The sequence below is a fragment of the Vitis riparia genome, chromosome 6, assembly GCF_004353265.1.
Source record: "Vitis riparia cultivar Riparia Gloire de Montpellier isolate 1030 chromosome 6, EGFV_Vit.rip_1.0, whole genome shotgun sequence".
In the NCBI taxonomy this organism is placed as follows: domain Eukaryota; kingdom Viridiplantae; phylum Streptophyta; class Magnoliopsida; order Vitales; family Vitaceae; genus Vitis; species Vitis riparia.
In genome coordinates, this window is record NC_048436.1 from 695,825 (window position 1) to 712,169 (window position 16,345).

The 16,345-nt window shown below is 32.9% G+C and overlaps 1 protein-coding gene across 1 annotated transcript; it reads right to left on the reverse strand.

The window, feature by feature from the left end:
- Positions 1 to 13,384: 13,384 nt before the first annotated feature.
- Positions 13,385 to 14,951, reverse strand: LOC117916879 (secoisolariciresinol dehydrogenase-like). Its single transcript, XM_034833084.1, has 2 exons — positions 14,820 to 14,951; positions 13,385 to 14,205 (listed from the first exon to the last, which is right to left on the reverse strand). Exons 1-2 carry the CDS (start codon positions 14,855 to 14,857, stop codon positions 13,434 to 13,436), a joined length of 810 nt encoding a protein of 269 aa, XP_034688975.1. The 5' UTR covers positions 14,858 to 14,951; the 3' UTR covers positions 13,385 to 13,433.
- Between the last annotated feature and the right edge of the window lie 1,394 nt (positions 14,952 to 16,345).

A 16,345-nucleotide genomic window follows, 5' to 3' on the forward strand; every position in this document is an offset into this window, starting at 1 on the left:
GTGGGCAGTGAGATGTAAGAAGTGGCAGGAAGGATGTAATTGGAGGCTTCGTGCATGTCGTCGTAAAAGCCATGGAATGTTTGAGATAACCAAGTACGCAGGTCCTCATACTTGTGTTTACCCTAAATTATCACAAGACCACTCTCAATTGGACTCTACATTGATTGCAAGAGAGATCCAAAATGTAGTTCAGAGGGATCACACTACCTCTATTGCTACATTACACCAGATAGTGAAGGATAAATTTGGATATGATGTCCATTATAGGAGAATTTGGGAAGCTAAGAGAAAAGCAATGCTTAGAGTTTTTGGTGATTGGGATGAATCTTATCAAGCATTGCCGAAGTGGATGAACATCCTTCAGCTAACTAATCCTGGAACAAAGATTGTTTGGAAGACAATACCTTTAGGAGGGATTTCTGGGAACGTGCGGTTTATGCTTTTTTGGGCATTTGGGGCAAGTGTTGAAGGGTTCAAGCATTGCAGACCAATTATACAAATTGATGGTACATTCCTATATGGAAAATTACATGGGGAGCTTTAATTGCTACTTCAATTGATGGAAATGGTCATGTATTCCCCCTTGCGTTTGCAATTGTTGAGGAAGAATCACAGGATAGTTGGTCTTGGTTCTTATTGCATTGAGGCATCACGTCACTCAAGAGAAGGAATATGCTTAATTTCAGATCGCCATGCAGGAATAAATGCTGCTGTTAGAAATCCATCAGTTGGATGGAGCCCCTCATGCACAACATCGATACTGTCTTAGGCATGTAGTGAGCAATTTTAATGACAAATTTAAGAATAAGGTCTTAAAAGAGTTGGCGTATAGAGCTGGATGTCAACATCAACCGCGGAAGTATGAGAGATACATGGAGGAGTTAAAACGATTGGATGAAAAAAGTGTGGCTTGGTTTTCAAAGTTAGACACTCAAAGTGGACTCAAGCATATGATCTAGGATATCGGTATGGGTGGATGACCACAAATATTGCTGAGGTGCATTAATGGGGTGCTTAAGGAGCGCGAATGTTACCTATCACTGCACTTGTTCAATTAACTTTTTTATCGATGTGTGTCATACTTTGAGACTCGTAAGCCAGAATACGTGCTAGAATGGCAGTTGGAGATGTGTACACTGCGTATGCAATTGAAAAATTTAGAAGAGCCGAGGCCAAAGCTAGTGGACACACTGTCACCATTTCCATCGAAGTCATGAAACATTTGAAGTAATTACAGCTCTCCATGGGTTTCATATGGATAAAGGACGTAACAAACAAGTGGTTAAGCTTAATGAAGGTACATTGTAGTTGTAATAAGTGGCAATCATTTGGCATTCCATGCTCACATGTGCTAGCTGTTTCTGCTCATATGAGGATTGATAGTTGGCAATTAGTTGAAAAATACTATAGGCTGGATGCCTATGCCTAGTTGTTACGCTCCTGAATTTCATCTCATTCCTCATGAATCTTATTGGTCCGTATCCTGATTTTCCTATTCTCCACCCTGACCCAACTTCAATGAGGGATAAGGGGCGTCCTAGATCATCAAGGATAAGGAATGAAATGGATTTGAAGGAACCAAGCGTTAGGATTCGATGTGTTTATGTAAAATAGCGGGCCATAATCGTCGCAATTGTCCCACAAAAGATGGAGGGCAATCCTCCAACCCCCTTCCTCATGACAATTAAAGTATGAAAGATTATCCATTTTGATAATATGATATTTTTATGTAATGTCTGTAAATTTGTAATCATACTAATGATAACAAAATTAATGGTTATTTAGTATATGTAGGTATCACCGCACGATGGAGCCAGGACCCTTGGATCCGACAGTTCTACATGGACAGGCCACACACAGGTCATCTGTAGCATGGACAGGTGTTGACTCTAAGGAGCTTCATTGTAGACGGCGTGAGGCGATCTTCCATCGCACCAGTGTACTTGATGGGCGTATTATTCCATTATTGCAGCGGGCAGGCTTCTATGGTGTTGCACGCTTAGGATTCATTTCCTTGGATTGGCATCTTATTACTGCATTTGTTGAGAGATGGCGACCTGAGACTCATACCTTCCACTTACCTCAGGGGGAGTGCACGATTACACTACAGGATATTGCCATGTTGATTGGACTACCAGTAGATGGAGATGCAGTTACTGGTAGCACATGTTTAGATTGGAGGCGTGTATGTTATTCTCTATTAGGACTCAACTCCTGGAGATACAGACATAGATGGCCAGCGCCTTCATCTTACATGGTTGAGTCAGAGCTTCCCTACTTTGGCACCAAATGCTGATGAGGAGTCTATTCAGCGTTATACTAGGGCTTATATCTTACAGCTCATTGGAGGTTTTCTATTTTCAGGAAAGTCTAGCGATAAGGTGGCATCTTATGTTTTTTACCCCTTCTAGAGGATTTTGAGGTTGCTGGTAGGTATAGTTGGGGTAGTGCATGTTTAGCCTGGCTTTATCGACAATTGTGTCGAGCCTCTCATATTGATACACATGATATATCTGGCCCACTGATTTTGCTCCAGTTATGGGTATGGGAAAGGTTCCCATTTATTGCACCTCATCGTTTACGTGTAGCTCCACATGATGACCAGCTGCCTCCACCTCCATTGGCCATTCGGTATATATTATAAAATTACGACAAATTTTACTATTATGAGGATACATGCATAAACTTAAATTCTAACATTTTTTATTTATTTAACTATGCTTTGTTATTTTAATTTTATAGGTGGAGAGATGAGTTTCGGACTACTTCGATTAGCATGCACGTCTTAGCTCAGTATAGGCACCATCTTGATCGACTTACAATAGATCAGGTGATAAAAGTGTGATTCATTTCTTATACTTGTTTCTCTAAACAAATTCTATACCACTGATTATATCTAATGTTTCTTGGGTACAGATTATATGGCAACCTTATGTTGATGACATGAATGTTGGTCTTCCTGATTATTGTACTGCTGGGAAAGATATATGGTGCACTATCTCACCTTTGATATGTTTCCACATAATTGAATGGCATAGACCTGATCGAGTATTGCGGCAGTTTGGTTTTCGTCAAGGGATTCCTCAACCATGTGATAATGAGTCAATCTTACACAAATGTGATTTGAGAGGTAGACATGATGTTGATTGGACTACTCGACATGGAGACTACATTCGACGTTGGAGCTCTAGGCGTGAGCATATTGCTAGAGGCGAGATGGATATAGGTTCATTAGGGTATCATGATCCATACATGGTGTGGTATCGCTCCATTACTATTCGGTTTCTTACTCGAACTGGGTCCTTCCACGAGCTATTGGGTAATTTTTTATGTTTATCTTTTTATTAAAGTTTATTTTATTTTTATAAGAATTTAATTTAACTCTTATTTGACTTACAGACTACCAGCATACACCAGATATATGATATTGCACCTCCAGATGATTTTCGCATTCGCAGGCTATGTACTACTGTATTAGAGGCCATACATGAGATGGATCGCTTAGATGCTCCATTTAGTGTTGATGCTACTACACAGTTCCAGCCTCCATCAGGAGATGTACGACCTACACGACGAGGGCCTCGTACGAGGGAGATTAGGCATACACCAGTTGTTGCCCGAGTGCGACCATCGATTGACATTAGTCCACCTCATCAGCAGCCGACATCATCCATTACTCGATCAGGAGGTGTACGGACTAGAGGGGGAGGGCCTCATACGAGGAGTAGTCCACCACCTCATCAGCAGCCGATATCATCCATCACTCGATCAGGAGGTGTACGGACTAGGGGAGGAGGGCCTCATACGAGGAGTAGTCCACCACCTCATCAGCAGCCGATATCACCCATTACTCGATCAGGAGGTGTACGGACTAGAGGGCGAGGGGCTCATATGAGAGGGACTAGCCATACATCTGTTCTTAGAGATGCACCATTGACTGACATTAGCCTGCCACCTGTTCAGGAGACTCTTATTACACCTATGGAGGTGCCATCCACTCCACCTGTAGTACCACTTGTTGCATCATCACCACCATCGATAGAGGCTACATTGGTTCATGAGGAGTTAGTTCATATAGCAAATGATGATCAACAAGGACAAGAGACTAATCGTGGTCGAGGACATGGTCGAGGACGTGGTAGGAGACGTGGTCGTGGAGCTCATGGAGGGTTACATGTTAGCCCCATAAAGCCAATAGTGGAGCATGCACATCACAGATGTCCATTACGGAAGAGGAAGGCTCCTTTGTGCGGTACACATTGAGGATGTTACTACATATGACTTATATTTTGGATACTATTAGTATTTTGCAAATCATTATTTTGGACAGATACTCAAGATGTATGTTTTTACTTGTTATATTTTGGATTAACTAACTTTTTATTAACGTAAGTTCTATAGTATTCTATCTATTTTGGACTTATTTTACACAAAATAGTATTGTTACTATTTTGGAAAGGTGTTGTTATTCTCTATTGGTTTACTTGTTTTCATTGGTTTTGGATTGAATGTGAAAATACTGATTATAATGTATACAGGTGATAAACTTTAAACATTTGGTTGTATAGTAGGTAATACTAATTAAGAGATAGAATTTTTTTTTTCTTTTGTGGAAGGTGTCTCTTCAAGAGACACCTTCAGTATAAATTCGAAATTTTCTACTGTGTATGGAAATTGTGGAAAGTGTCTCTTCAAGAGACACTTTCAGTATAAAGCAAAATTTTTTAACAAATAATGAAAATTGTGGAAAGTGTCTCTTGAAAGAGACACCTTTAGTATAATTTTATTTTTTGGGAATTGTAGAATGTCCCTTTTCAAAATTCGAAATTTTCACTGAAAAATTGTTGAAAGTGTCTCTTCAAGAGACACTTTCAGTATAAACCCAATTTTTTAAAAATGATGAAAGGCGTCCGAATATAATTTCAGTTTTTTGTGATTATGGAAGGTGTCCCTTCAAGAGACACCTTCAGCATAAATTCAAAATTTTCCACTGTTTGAATGGAAATTGTAGAAAGTGTCTTTTGAACAAGCACTTTCAGTATAAACTCAATATTTTTAAAATTGCGGAAGGTATCAAGAGACACATTTCACAATTCCCAAAAAATGGAATTATATTGAAGGTGTCTCTTCAAGAGACACCTTCTATTATTTTAAAAAAATTGGGTTTATACTGAAAGTGTCTCTTCAAGAGACACTTTCCACAATTTTCATACATTAAAGAGAGACATCTTTAGCTTTAAAATCATTTCCACAAATAAAATACATATTGGATTTTGTGGAATTGTGTAAAGTGTCTTTCCAAGAGACATATTTAGTATAAATCTAATTTTTTGGAATTCTAGAAGGTGTCTCTTCAAGAGACACCTTTGGTATAAATTAAAATTTTTAGGAATTGTAGAAGGTGTCTCTTCAAGAGACATCTTTAGCTTTAAAATCAAATTTATAAGAGATTCAAATTTTTCAAATTGTGGAAAGTGTCTCTTCAAGAGACATCTTTAATGAATATTGGATTTTTTGCCACGTGGAAAGTGTCTCTTCAAGAGACACCTTTAATGCATATTGAATTTTTTGCCACGTCGAAAGTGTTTTTTCAAGAGACACCTTTAATATAAATCAAATTTTCTGGAATTGTAGAAGGTGTCTCTTCAAGAGACACCTTTAGTTTAAATTCAATTCTTTCATGATTTTGAAAATTGTGGAAGGTGTCTCTTCAAAAGACACCTTCCACGTGGCCAAAACTGCCGTAAATCTGTCAATATTTTCAAAACTACCATTTTTTAATTATAATTTTTTAAAATTGCCGCAAAAGTTAAAAAAGCCCTTCTTTCATACACGAGTAGCTCTCATTCCCATTTTAAATTCTTCATTTTTTTATTCCCATTTTAATTCTTCTTTTTTTTTTTTTTTTATAAGTATCAAAGTTTAATTTTCCCAAATTACAATCTCCAATTTTATTAGTAAAAACTCCAAACTTTAAATTTTAAATATAATTTCCAAACTCCAATTCTCAATTAATTTCTAAAATTTTAATTTATTTCAAATTTAATTTCCAAAATTCTAATTTTTATATTTATTTATTTAATCATTATTATTTTCATCATTATTTATTTATCTATTCATTTGCTTATTATTATTATTATTATTATTATTATTATTATTATTATTATTATTATTATTATTATTTTTAAGTTTTAATTCTTCAAAATTCAATTCCCGAAATAATTTTTCTAATGTTCTAATTTTAAATTTAATTTTCCAAGATCCGAATTTTTTAAATTTAATTTTCTAAAAATCCCACAATTCCAAATTTAATTTTTAAAATGCCGCCTCCAAATAAATCTTCGAAACTCTATTTCCTTCCAAATCAAATCTTCAAAAATTCAATTCTCTAACAATTCTTCAAAATTTCATTTTCTTAAATTTAATTTTCAAATTTCTATTTTCACATAATTTTTCGAAATTCCGATCCTCAAATTTAATTTTTTAAAAACCTCTATCTGTAAATAATTTTTCCAAATTCCATTTTTTTTTTAAAAGTAATTTTAACTCTTGATTTTTTTTCATCCTTAGTTTTTTTTTTAGTCATCGAACATCCCCATTTCAATAAAATTCGCTGCCATTTTCTCTTCGGCGAGTGTCTTTCACATTTTCCTTGATTTTAAAAAAATGTTTTAAAATAAGCAAGAGTTTAATTTTGTAATTCCAAATGATGGAATTTACAGAATTGATTCATGCAAAAATAAATTGGGTTTTGGTGGGGCCCAACATCAAATAAAATTTCTTTAAAATAAAAACAAATTTTGAGTGGAGTGCTATGCGTGCCTTTGATGGTTTTGTACTCGATTTAGTGACATGTGAGCTATGTTTATGCTCTTTATTTTGCACTAACCCTCTCTCTTGATAGCGCTTTGTCGTTTGCTGATCAAGTACGCATCCGATTCTACTTTGGTTATTCTCTATGTATATTCTGATACTCATATGTGCATGATCGATTCGGGTATTCATTGTTTCTCTCATCAATTGTCATATCAGCTTCATCTTATTAGTAGAGACCCGACTTTAGGGACTTAGAGGGGTGCTACGGTATTTACCGTACCTTCCCGATAAGTAACCTGACCCCCGAACCCGATTCGGTTTTTCACAGACCATCTTTTCCAAAATAAGGAGTCACACTTAGGGTTTTCTTTCTTATTTTGTTTACCCTTTTAAAAATGAAACAAAAATAAGTTGCGACTCCAAGTCATTTTTGAATAAATAAAATCAATTTTTTTAAAATAAAAATCGAGCTCGCCATCGAGTGGGAAACGCATGAGCCGAAATACGGGGTCCACAACAAGATTGAGATGCGTCAACTCAAAGATATCGATATGAGGGAGAGTGTGCTTGTAAAAAAGTGTTAGTATACTGTAATTTTTTTTCCTTAGTCTAGGTTTTATCTAATTGAATTTTATTGGTAAGGTAGTTAACGGAAGAGCAAATTAAAGTATTATAAATGCTTGTTTGGATGCCGGAGATGAGGATAAGGCTGCCTGCACGCAAATTGCAATATGATGACATTAATTTATAATGCCTTAAAAAAAGATTTATATTACCTAAACACGTGGGCACATGATTGATTACAGTAATTTATAATGTCCTATCATGACCGTCCACGTTAGAAAAAGATTCATATTACCTAAACACGTGGGCAGATGACCGATGACATTAATTTATAATGTCATGTCATGACCGTTCACTTTAGAAAAAGATTCATATTACCTAAACACGTGGGCACATGACGAATGACATTAATTTATAATGTCGTGTCATGACTGTCTACCTTAGAAAAAAGATTCATATTACACACATGATTTTATTGTCTGATGTTCTTATTTTAGGCAATGTTCACGATTGAGTCGCCTATCCGGATTTTTTTTTTAGGAAAATATTATTTTAGAAGATTTATTAACAAAGGAATTCACAATCAATATACTCTTTCTCACTTATTTTATTTTTTCTTACATTCAAATCCTTTTTTTGGAAACATAATTCCAATTCTCAATTTTTACGTTAAATTCATTTATTTTTAAATATGATTTTTTTTGTTTACAAAAATTCATTTATTTCAAAAGACAAATTCACTCCATCTTTTCAATTGATGAGTTTGGACATAAAATTTATAAGGGAGATAAGATTCTAACATAATTAGAATCATGAATCAAATTTAATTTTTTTAAAATTTGTAAAAATATATTTAATTTTTTTTTCTTTTAACTAACGTTTGATTAAAAGAAAAAGCCAAAAAAAGAAAAAAAAAATATTAAACAAAATAGTTTTATTATGTTTGACAAAAAAAAATATAATTAATTTTTTTTAAGAATAATATAAAAATAATTTATATTATTATTTTTCGAAAATATGATATTTGTGTAGAAAAACCCACCTTATGGTGTGGAGTCAAAAAATCAATTTAAAGGGAAAGATTCTAACCTAGGGGTCATTGGTATATCGACCTCCATACCAAAGGCGAAGGCCTCTCCATTTCCTATTAAGTTTTGGAAACAGCTTTGAACTTATCATGGTTGAATTGTAACCAATTATCTGAAATGATCATCCTACCTATTCCAAACTGACATTTAATTATTTTTCAGACAGACGTGCATACTTCTATTTCCTTGATGCATGTGTAAGGCTCAACTCCTGTCTCCTCAGTACGGAATCAGTAATATGCCCACACGTCTTCTCGATGTAAGTGCCAAATTCTAACCTAAATTAATTGATATATTGGTCAACATTCCACAGCCTTCTTCAGACTAATCTATGCCCACTTGTTAATAACTTTGCCCCAAAAAAAAAAAAAAAAAAGAAGAAGAAAAGAAAAGAAAAAGACAGTGGCAATGACCAGTGTCATTTATAGATTCTAAGCATCATTAGTGGGGTTCCAACCACCATAACTTCCTACAAGCTATGGCTTTGTTTTAAAATTGTGAACACAATTCACAAAATCAAATATTAATTACAAAGTTTGAGAAATTAAGTGATGTTTTCAAATTGTGAATACAATGAACAGAATCAAATATTATAATGTTTAAGCTGCCATTCACAGATTGCAGGCATCATCATCAATGGGGGTTCCAAGCCTCCAACCACCATAACTTAATTCTTGCAAGTTATGGCATTATTTTAAAAGTGTGAACACAATGCACAAAATCACATATTACAAAGTTTAAGAAATTAGGAAGTGTTCTAAAATTTTAAACCCAAGGCATAATATCAAATATTACAAGGTTTGAGAAGTTACAGATTCAAGATTTCCATGGATCTTCCTAATTAGTTTAATTCATCAAAATAACTCTTGTCTTGTTTTTACGATAAACTTGTTTTTTATAAACCACGATTTCATTTTTTTTCCAAAATTATTATTAAATTTGTCCTTTCAAAATATAAATTTATTTTCTAAATTAATTAAGCTCTTTTTAAAAGAAATGAGTGTCACATGAAAGTTCTAGTTTTATTACATAAAAAATAAATTTTATGTTTACATTAAATTTACATTTTTGAAAAATAAGTTTTTTTTTTTCTTTTTTCTTCTATTTCTTTTACACTAACCTCATATTTTTTAAAGATTAGTTCACATTTTTAACATTAAATTTATTTTTTTGAAAGACAAGTACAAAAGCTATTTATGGTGTATCTATGTTTTCAAAAAGTGAGTTTTGAAAATGAGAAGAGTTAGAATTGAAAATGACTAACACATGTGAGGTGTCAATGTCAAAATCTTTCCCAAAGGAAGAAATATGTGGCAACATTATCCTTAGGGTCTTTTCTTTTTTCATTTTTAGGGGAAGGGAGCCTTGTTGTTTTAAAAATTATTTTAAAAAATGATGGAAAAAATATGTCCATACATTCATATGAAAAAAATCACAAAATAGGAACTCAAGTTTATAAAATGCAAATTTCAAGCACCATCAGTACAAATTTGTGAAGTTTTTATTTAGAAATATTGCGCCTATATCGATTTTTAGAATGTTATCCTCCATATATTGTGTATATATTATGTTGGTTATGAATGACAGAGTAATTATTCCTTTAAAATGAGTATGTACTGTTGAAAAGGGGATTTGAATCCATTCTTAAACAAGGTTCGTAAATAGCACTACCTTAAAATCCTATTCCCTAAATTGATTTTTTAACTAGAGATCATAGGGAGGGTTTTTATTCATGAGTAGGTAAGTAATTAAGGACAAAAAACAAATCTCAAATTCATCATTACCCATTTATCATTAAATTAAATGAAGCTTAAAATTTTTATTGGGTTAAAATCTTACCCTTGAATTGGATTACACCTTAAACTCATTTTTTGAAAAGATGGATACACCATAACAATTTTATGAACTTATCTTTTGAAAAATAAAGTTAATGTTAAAAAAGTGGAATATTCATTAAAAAAAATATGAGCTTAGTGTAATATATATATATATATATATAGAGGAAAAAATCTTTCAAAAATATAAATTTAATGTAAACGCAAAAATTGGTTTTTAAAAGAAGATTTTAAAATAGAACAAGTAACAAAAAATATAATAAAGAGTCTAATTTAAAAAATAAACTCATATTTTGAAAAGATAAGTTTAATGTAAAAAAAAAATCATAATTGTAAAAAAAATGACTTATAAAAAAATGAAGTGTTTAATATAAAAATAGAACAATAAAGTGGAGAAACTAGCATCCTTGTGGCTAAAAGTGTCATTTTTATATTTATTTTTAGAGGAATCATTTTTGGGAAAAGTATGTTTTGGGCATGCCATTTGGAAATAAATGCGTTTCATAACCAAACTTTTGGAATTCCAAGATTCCCATGTTAATGTGAAAAAAATATTTGATTTTTTGTACACTCTATGTTGAGTGGGCTTTTTATCCTAGTCTCCATGTCATTAAAAGTTTGAATGGTAGAAGATATGAAGCCTTGACCTCTAATGGGATTTATATAAGCTTTTATGTCGGCTTAAGTGAGTTAAGCCCACTTCATTAATTAGCCCTATTAGGCTTACATTAATTAATTAGTGTAATTCAAAATAATAGTTCATAAGCTCTTGTTCAATCTTGTGTTTTTACAAATATGCCTTTATGCACACATATGAGCAAAGAAGCTAAATATCCCTAAAAAAAAATGTGTCACTAAAGCATATGAGCTTAAGAAGGATCATTGGGACCCATAGAAAAATATTGATTTCCTTAAAATCCAATTTTTAAGTTAACTTAACATCCCATTATAGAGAGTCAATTTAGCTCCAATATTCTATGATGATATTAAAATAAGATATAAACTCAGCTTTGTGACCTACTATTTAGTACATGCAGACTTTTAATGAATCGATATCCATAATCTAACGAGGTATATGTTACCAACCTATCAAGATTAACCCTCTAATCTGTTCTAACTTACCTTAATCAACAATGGCTCAATTCATAGGGATATATGACTAACTTAAGGTCTCACCTATAGGTTGAAGCTAGTGGTGACCTCAACACTAGCTTAATATTCTCTAAAGGTTTAGAGCCCATTTAGCATAGTAGTTTGGTGAACTATGACTACCTAATAACTAGTGTTATGATTAACTGTATGTCATGTAAAATCTATAATTGTACACAATAGTTCACTCACCATTAGAAAACCATCTCAATGACCAAGATAAGTCATTCTTGTAATTAAAAGTTAGTGCACTATATATAGTTTCTAATGAATTGTCCAAATCCATGAACCGACTATGAACTACTTATTATTTTACAAGAAACCCATGGCTTTGATATTTTCTGTAACTCTTAATGCACCAAAATCATATACAATACAAGTAATATGAGCATGAATGCTTATATAACAATTAATTCAAACAAAGACAAAAATAAAACCATAAAATATAATTAATAAATTTATTAACGAAAGCTTATTTTGTAACATCATGTTATGCTTCTAAATGCTTAATCCTAACAAATTCTCACTAGCCCTCATCTATATTGTTTTGAAAATCATAACATCATGTTTTGGAAAGGGACTGACATGATCATTCTTCTCATCTATATTGATGACATTATTATTTTGATTCTAATTTTGTGTTGATAGACCAAGTGGTTTCTTCTTTACATTCACAGTTTTCTTTCAAGGACCTTGGTATTTTGAATTATTTTATGGGTGTTGAAGTGTGTTGGCAAGGTTCTTCTCTTTATCTTTCACAAACAAAATATATTTAGGACTGTTAATTCATGTTGGTCTTTCAAATTACAAACCTATTGCCATACTAATGACTCACACTTTATTAGCTTCTATTGGTTCTCTTTTGACTGATCCTTCTCAATATCACAACATTATTAGGGCGTTACGTACAATATTGTACCATTACAAGGCCTAATATCTTTTTTCTATCAACAAACTCTACCAATTTATGCAATCCCCAACTACTTTTCATTGGCAAGCTATTAAATGATTATTGTAATATCTCAAGGACACTGTTTCTTTTGGTCTTTCCTTTCATTCTTCCCATGATCTTTGACTTATTGCTTATGATGATGCCAACTAGATTGGCTGCCTTAATGATCATCTAAGTGCAAGTGGTCATTGTATCTTTTTTGGCTTTAATCTAGTCTGTTGGAGCTTTGCTAAACAGAAGGTTGTGTCTCGTTCTAATACTGAACTTGAGTATAAGGCCTTGGTAAATGTTGCTTCTAAACTTTAGTGGATTCAATATCTTCTCTAGGAGCTTTCTATCTCATCTTCTTCCCCTCCTCTTCTACTCTTTGATAATCTTTCAGCTACCTTTCTTGTTGTCAATCCTATATTTCATTCTCAAGTTAAGCATGTGGAACTAGATTGTCATTTTGTTTAGGAAAGGGTTCTCATCATTAAGTCTTTAGTGGTTCAACACATTCCTTCTTTTGACCAAATTGCTGATATTCATTTTTACCAAAGCTTTACCTATTCCACTCAATCTTTGAAGAAAATTTACCGATCTAGCAAGACCTTTGAGTTAGAGGGGGATATTAAGTCATGTATAGTTGTAACTAAACCAAATTAGAGTTAGAATGCTAATATATACTTAGCTAGTTATTTATGATATAGTTAGCTAGTTATATGGTTGTGAAAAAAAAAATTGAAAACATTTTTCTAGGAACTCCTACTTTGTTTTAGTTACCTTTATTTATTTTTATTTTTTTTATCTTCATCTTTCTTTCAAGCTTTTCACAGCCATGACTCATAAAAAAATAAAAATAAAAATAAAAACAAAAAAGAAGACTGAACTCTCAGTCACCAAGATATTTGACCCGAGTACAGATTAAGCAGTAGGCACCTACAAAGTTTTCTGTGAGCACATATGTGACGCATCTTTTATAGTTTTTTTGTGATCGCATATGTGATGCATCTTTTATTCATTCATTAACCAACAGAAGCTGATATTAGATCACATCTCAAACATATTAGAAGGTGTAAGAATGGTGAGACCACCATCAAGAACAAGATTGTGTCCGCTCACATACTTAGAATCATCACTTCCCAAATATAGAACAGCTTCCGTCACATCTTCAACCTCGAGAGACACCCCTTTGAGGTTAGAATAAACATTTACAAAGGGGTCGTCCTCTCCTAAATTCATGAATTTCCTTGACAGCGATGTCGGAACTAAATAAGGTGAGACACAGTTAACTCGAATTCCAAACTTCCCAAGCTCAACCGCTGTGTTCCTCGTCAGCCCCAATATGGCGTGCTTCGAGCTTGTATAGGAATGTGTTGCGACCCCACCAACTACTGAACAAACGCTAGCAGTATTGATTATGCTTCCGCGGCCAGCTGGGGCCATTACACGAGCCGCATGTTTGGTGCCCAAGAATGTCCCCAGTACATTAACCCGCATGGTATTCTCAAATTCATCTGCATCGTTGTCAAGTATATTGGGTCTGTAGGGCCCTAGAATACCGGCATTGTTGAACATGATATCAAGCTTCCCATACTTGGAAATAGCCTTGTCAATGGCATTGCCCACGTCCAGTTCTTTGGTGACATCACAGTGGACGAAGGAAGCAGAAGTAGGGCCTAGGTCCTTGCAAATGGAGTGGCCTTTTTCATCTTGAATGTCTGCGATGAGGACTTTGGCACCATGCTGACAGAAAAGCTTGGCAGTACAAGATCCGATGCCCCCGGCACCGCCTGTGATCACGGCCACCTTCCCTTCCAGTCTTCATCATCATCATCATCATACATTAGCAATAAAAGTCAGCACTACACCCTACGAGCTGTTTTGTTCTGATTGTTTTATTTTCCATGAAATTTATTACTTTGAATCATAGGTCATTGCAACCCACTAATCTGGGATCACTGATCATGACCCTGCTCGGACAGCTTGGACTAAAGTTACATAACTTGGTACGAAGCCCATCTTTGAGGTCAATGATTTCAGTCTCATTTGTTTGTAATTCTAGGATTGTTTTTGTCTTTATTCTTTGACTCGTCTCACTCAGATGAAAGGAGAATACCGCTTCAATGATACAATTGAAAAAGGACAAAATTCAAAATTCTGAAGTAATAATCCGAGAGAGTAGTTGACAAATATTTTTTTCCCTCTGATTTTTCTCTCAACTCTTGAAAAACAGTGGTTTACAGCTAAATTAGTTGGGATTCTGGGAAAAGATCAAAGAACAGTGAAAAGTTTGATAATTGGATTGCGTTTTAGTTCAAGTTTGTCATAACTATACACATGTTCAGTTGAGTTCTTCAACAACATTGCGTAATAAGTTAATAACATAAATAAATAAACAAGAGAAACAAGGAATTTCATAGAAAGCAAACATACCTTCTTGCAACGGATGAAAGTAATGAGCTGCTAACCATGGCTTCCTCTCTCAGGCCAATCTAGAAAAGAAGATGAAGCAATGTTGGGATGATGATCGAGTTAACTCGGTCTACTTATAGACTTTTTACCTATTGGAAGAGTACTGGTTCAATTAGGAAAACAAACCTTTAAAAAATTAATGATTCTTGTTTTGAAAATTGAAAGTGTAATTGTCTAAAGCACAAAGTTAATGATCATCGATCGTATATATTGTCGTGCCTACAATCAAATGAAGTTGACTCGGAAACCTGAATCCACTCCACACCACAATCAAGCCAAGTAACGGTCATAAATGAGTGGCAATTACAATACTCTCTCATAAAGAATCCCCTTGAGATCGGTGAAGTATTTAAATAAAACTGGTGACCAATTCTTGGCTGCAATTATGAGACTGTCTCCTATTCAAAACCGTGTAAGTAATATGTGAATTTTTATACTATATAATATTTATTAAAATTTCAAACTTTTAAATTTATGATATTTTTTAAACCATCGATTCCAAAATTATACTTTATTCAGATTATTTTTATTTAAATTTTAAATATAATAAATTAAAAAATATATTTTTTTTTGAATTATTATATTTTAAAAGATATTTTTTAAAATTAATTATTGATTTTTTTTTTTTAAAGTTCGAGCAATCTTTGTGCCTTCCATTGAACTTCTATGGTATGGGGTGGGAGACAGATAATCAACGCCATTTGAATATAGGCTAACTTTTTTAGTGACTTCATGTCGCCATCTGTTCGAAACAGAGGGTCTTTAATTATTTATTTTCGTGTATTAAAGACAAAAATGAATAAACAAATAAATAAGGTCAACTATGTGCTGCGATACAAAGACCATACTTTGTCGAAAGCAAGTGGATATTAAACTAGGGGCTGCCCAAGCTTATGGTTCGACATGGCTCCAACCATCCACCTAAGATTAATAAATTTTCATCATTTGGCTTAGTTTAACCATAAACCTAATCTTATTTAGTATTGCTTTATTTACTTTTATTTCCCTTCAAAGAATATCAAACAATAAATTGTTTATTTTTATCAATATGTTAATATTATTCTCTATTAAATAAACAATCTTCATACTTATGAAGACAAATAATTGTTTGTTTTTATTTCATATAAATTAATATGAAAATATTTTAAAATTAATCATGTAAAAATGTAATTTAACATATTTTCAAATATATTAAAAATAGAAAAAATTATCATGTTATTATTTTATATAGTTAAGACAAGGTATTTGAAAAAAAATAATAATAACAAATTGAAAAAAAAAAAGTAATATATCATATTTCCATATATTCCAAAATACCAAAATTAGCTATAATAACAAAAATATTACATAGATGGATTTTATAATTAGTTTGAAAATAGATGATCATTATTTTGAATTGGTAAAAAAAATATTGTTTAAAATTTTTAAGATAAATTTCCTACTTAGTTTGCAATTTCAGGAATTAAAAACATTGTTAGAGTTTGGTG